At 45.2% G+C, this 5361-nt stretch overlaps 1 protein-coding gene across 1 annotated transcript; it reads left to right on the forward strand.

Moving 5' to 3' along the window:
• Positions 1-3237: 3237 nt before the first annotated feature.
• LOC104610943 (uncharacterized) lies at positions 3238-4699 on the forward strand. Its single transcript, XM_019200020.1, has 2 exons — positions 3238-4245; positions 4589-4699. Exons 1-2 carry the CDS (start codon positions 3238-3240, stop codon positions 4697-4699), a joined length of 1119 nt encoding a protein of 372 aa, XP_019055565.1.
• Positions 4700-5361: the final 662 nt, after the last annotated feature.

Here is a 5361-nt window from a genome sequence, read left to right on the forward strand (position 1 = left end):
GCCTTTATATAGGCATTGTTTGGCGTGGGCTTCATGCACCGTATCCGAGATTTCCGCGAGGTCGTCTAAGTGGGTTGAGATTCCTGGAGGTAACTGCCATGCACGTTGACCACCCTCTGGATTGTTCGGCATGTGGGCCAACTTCCAAGGATCATGGGAGTGTTAGGATATGCATGCCGAATTTGTTGGTGAGCACGTCTCGCAAGTCGCCAAGTTGGTGCCTGTGCCAGGCCGCCAGGTCGCACTTGGGCCAGGCCACCAGGTTGCGCCTGGGGCAAGCTGCCAGGTCAGACCTGTGCAATGGCTGTCAGCTCGTGCTTGTGCCAGGCTGCCAGCTCGTGGCTGTGCCAGGCTGCCAGCTCGCGCCAGGGCCAAGTCGCGCCTGTGCCTCGCTACCAACTCGTGCCTGTGCCAGGCTGCCAGCTCGTACCTGTGCCAGGCTGCCAGGTCGTGCCTGCGCCAAGCTGCCAGCTCGCACTTGTGCCAGGCTGACAGCTCGTGCCTGTGCCAAGCCGCCAGGCTGCCAGGTGGGACACCATCAACTTGGCTAAGGCAAGTTGTTGCCAAAGTGGTTTCGGGTGTCACCTAGTTGTTTTGAGGTGCCATGTGTCACAATATCATTGGAGGGCCAAATCCGTCCTCATCAATGCCCGAGCTGACGTGGATAGGTGTGGATTACTAACGAAGTGTCGGGCTGACGAGCTAGGCTCTGTTAGGAATAACCCGATCTCAATGTACGCCAAAGTGAACAGACATTGTAGGGTATGTGCCCGTCCTACTTGCGCACAAGCTACTTTTTTATTTGCCCATGTCAAAGTGGCGATTGGGTCTCATGTGGTGCCGAGGTCTTTTATCAGCTCGACACCTTAGCCCTTGGGCTCTGATAGCGACTCGTGGTCCACTCTCCTTATCCTTATTTAGCCGACGTGCGACCTGACCTTTCCGCCTAAGCGGGTGCTCATTCTGTAGTAACTTCTCATATGACTGCTTCTACGTCATCTCGTGGGATTATCTTCTTGGGAGAGTGCTTGCGAGACCACAACGTAAATGTTCTGCCCCCCTTGCGAGGGCATAATGTTGTTGTCGATGTGAGTTAGCAGTTTAGAGCCACGGCTGCACTGCATCAGCCTCGTTAGTGACGCCAGTCATCCACTCCTACAAGAAGCCACTAGGATCTCGACCTACGGGGGCAGCACTACTGACTTTAGGTTACCATCTTGCATGGGAGCCTTGGAAGGCTCGACTTGCAAGGGCTTCCATGCAGTCCATTGGCTGCCAACTCCCGCGGAAGCCACGAAGAGCTCATCTTCTAGAGGCGACATCGCGAAACAGAGCTGATGAGGCCTCGTCTTGGCTGACTGCTGTTGAGGATGAGTTGGGGATATTCTGTTGTTGTCTATATCGGGCTTCTCCCATGCTCAGATCTGGAAATTCATGCTTCATCTCATAGAACTGCTACGCTTCAATCTCGACGGGAACCACTGATGGCTCTACCGCGGGGAGAGGGGCGTTCAAATATAGTAGCGGTGTATTTATCTAGGGCACTATGGATGCTGAGTTTGGTCTGAACTTGTTTGCTTGTCAAAGGGGAGTTCTCCAGGTTCATCATAGATGTTTTTGCCCCCTAGTAATCGGTATTCGTTTTGGGTGTTGATGCTGCTCAAAAGTGCATTTGAGTTCATAAAAAATGGAAATTAAAAAGTGAGAACTTTAGTTTCTAAAAGGTGAGATCTTAGCTTTCTGGAAGAAGAGGACTTAGCCTTTTAGAAGGTGAGAACTTGGCTTCTTGTAGCGTTTCCCACAGACGCCAATTGATGGTGCGCGATTTGACTACTCCTAGCTGGAGGGCGATCTGGGCTCCAGGTAGACGGTGAGCTGGATCGGTATGCAAAACAATCTATCAGAGAACCAGGGGTAGCTAACCCGGCGAGGTCGCTTCGATGCTTAAGTCAGTAAGTATGTTGTAAATGCGAGCTGAATGCTTGAGAGCTTAAGTGCTAGAGAGTAGAGTAATCACGCGTACCTCTCTTTTTTTCTCATCTCTGGATCCTTAGGGTCGTTGCCTTTATATAGGCATTGTTCAGTGTAGGCCTCACGCACTGCATCTGAGATTTCCGGGAGATTGTGCCTAACCAGTCCAAAATCCTTGGAGATAAACATCATGCACGTTGACCACCCTCCAGAACGTTCGATACATGGGCCAACTTCCAAGAATCGTGGGAGAGTCGGGATATGCATGTCGAATTTGTCGGTGAGCACGTCTCACAGGTCTCCACCTGGACCTTAGTCAGGCCGGCACGCCCTCGAGGGAGGTCGCTTCTTGCATCGAGGTCACTTCGGCCAGTGACGAGGTGCTGCAGGTCAGCCCTGGACGAGGTAACTCTAGCTGACCTGAGTTGTGGTCGAGGTCGCCAGGTTGGCGGTGAAGGCAGGTCACCAGGTATGGATGAAGAGAAACCACGATCTGGGACTCCAAGTCATTGCTTAGGTGGTGTCTATGTGTCAACTAGTTGTTCCAAGGTGCTATGTGTCATGATGTCATTGGAGGGCCAAATCCGCCCTCATCAATAACGATTACCATTATTTTAGTAATAAGTATTATTGTTTTATTTATTATTAATTAAATTAACTTTATTAATAAATTTTCAAAAAAGCTAAAGATTTTCTTTTTTTTTTGGTGGTGGATGGAGCCCATTTGATGTGCATGAGTACCATTTGGGTATTATATCAATTTCCAGAATAAAAAAAGAAAAAATAATAAAAAAGTTAAATAATCTATTTATGTAAGTTGTAAGTGTAACAAATCAAGAAACTTCCTCCTAACAGAAAGAGGTAGAAAAGGGACAACTCTGGCAAAAAGTAGAAAAAAGTGTAGAAGGGTATTTTCATTAATTGAATCCTAACCAACGGAACGGAAGCACAACTTCCGCTTCTGTCAGAATAAGAATAGCGCCTTGGATTAATGGCTTCCAGTCGAATACGGCTCTCGAGTCGCAAGTTGCGGCTTCTCTGAGTTTAAAAATGGCCGTGATTTATGATTCCCGCTCCTTCTCCCACCCCTGTCGCCTCTGGTCCTCTGGTTTCTGTTTTAAGGTTTTATAAAACTCCTTTCTCTCTCTCTGTCTCTCCTAATATCTTAGGAGAGCATGATCTTGTCGATTTGAATTCTTTCTACCTTCCTTCTCCTCCTCTTCTGATGGTCTCTCTGGTCCGATCTTCGTCGCGGTAGTGACGATCATGCCACTCCCATGGAAGAAGGCGAAGGTCGGCCGGATTTCTCGTTTCCTGGCCAATGTCCGATCAATGAAGCATGAGGAGTCACTCGTCGTTGAGACCGGTTTCCCTACTTCTATCGCAGATGTGGTCGTCAAGAACCGAGATCGATTTAAGAAACATTCGAAGAAGAAGCATTCGGACATTTCTGATCGTTCCTTATCCCTTAATGATCAGGCTTCTTTAAATTATTCCAATTCCAATTATTGTTTTCCCTCAAGCCAAGTGGTGGTCCCATCCGTGGAAACCAGGAACCCTAGTCAGCCTTCTTCAAAGCCCCTGCTTTTAGATCCTGAAACAACCAATGACACCAGGCCATCAATTAGCAAGCGAAGTTCCCCTGTTCTCGTTGTTAAGAAGGTCGAAGATGTTTCAGTGAGAAACAAGATTGAAGATGTGGTTGAGAGTCCGGTTCGGAATGAAAAAGCTTTCGTGGCAATTGTAAATCTTTTTCTCATGCTTGTTTTGGCTTTGGGAACGAATAACCTTGTACTTGGGGTAATGGTGTCAGTGTTTGCTCTTCTGTTTTTCGAATCTGCATCAGAATACTTGTTTATTTTCTTTAAGCCGTCTTCAGATGCCCATCAAAGACTTGAGTCCCTTGGCGATATATCGCTTGGACCTGAACAAGAGGATATAGGAATTGTATTCCAGGAAGAAGAAGATGATGGTGCAGAGAGTGAGGAATTTGGATTGATAGAGAGTAGTTTAGATCGGATCGAAGAGATTCGAAATGTAGAGCCTGGATTTCATTTGCTAGGTGGTGTGAGAAAAATGGGAGTTTCAGACTCCGTTCGGATGGGGAGGATTCCGTGGAAAGATGAGGATAATATAGAAGTTAGAGACCTCAGAAATCAGAGGACCAATGGCGCTAAAATTAAAGCGAAGAAGTTAAAGAAGTTTCTTACAAAGAGGTTTCGTAGCTCGAAGAGCAAAAAAAATGACAAGAAGGAAATGGATTCAAGCGATTTAGTATGCAATCCAATGGGATATGAGAAACTGTTAGGCATGGATGAACAAGAACAGAAAAGAGAAGATAAACAAGAAGAAAAGGAATATGAAGAAGAGATAGAGAAAGAAGAAGCTGAAAATGTTGAAGTACGTTGTTGTGAAGATGTTTCCAACGTTAAGTTAGATTCGATTGTTGTGGGAGAAAATAGTGGAAGAAAATCACAGGGACAGAGATGCTTAGGATATCTGGTTCTTTTTGCAATTGTTCTTTTTGGACTAGTAGGAGGTCGGTTTCCAGCAATTATACTTACCCTAATGTGGTGTCTACTGTTAAATTTAAATCAACTGAAGCTCTGATGAACAGGCAAGCATCTTCAGGCTATTTTTTAGAAGGTTCAACCTTTTATTAGCAGTCCAATTCAATTTAGAGGTAATGTACTCTGAAATGGACACTGCAAAACTGCAGAAAGATTGAGAATTGCTGTATACATTTTTTTTTTTTTATTTTTTGATTCTCCATCTTGTGTAGTAGCCTGATTACTTGTATGATTATCAACAAAAACAAAAAAAAAAAAGTGTTTTCATGAGATTACATCTCTCTTTTGCCTCTTTCTTTCAACAGAACAGCCGAATAACCCATCTCTTTGTCACTGCAATTGCAGATAATCAACCTCTTTCTTTCTCGTCAATTTGAACAATCAACAGTTGAATTTTGCGGAATGAGACAAGGACAGATTTCTACGAAACAATTATGAATTTTGCCATTCATAAACAGTCGGGTCCCAAGTCCCAACCAATTGACTGATTGAGTTTGAAGACAAGGGTTGAGTGTCTCGAAGTCTGTCTAGAATTCTCTCATCTTTCGTTTGGTACATTACATCCGTTACTACAACTACACAAGTTCCATCAATTGACCATTACTGTGTGGGGAACTCAAAAGAGTGATAGAAGTCCCAGAAAGGCGATGTAATATCATTGCCTCATTTGGCACAGCGACGCTATCAATTAATTGAGAAGAAATGAAGAAATAAATGAAAATAGAGGCCACTAAGGCTGTGTATTAGGGTTGAAGGAAAGAGTAGGGAAAGGAAAGGAAAGGTAGGAAAACTTTTACAAAACTTTTGTATAGGTTTCCCT

This window comes from Nelumbo nucifera, chromosome 1 (genome assembly GCF_055504915.1).
Source record: "Nelumbo nucifera cultivar China Antique chromosome 1, China Antique-T2T, whole genome shotgun sequence".
NCBI classification, from domain to species: domain Eukaryota; kingdom Viridiplantae; phylum Streptophyta; class Magnoliopsida; order Proteales; family Nelumbonaceae; genus Nelumbo; species Nelumbo nucifera.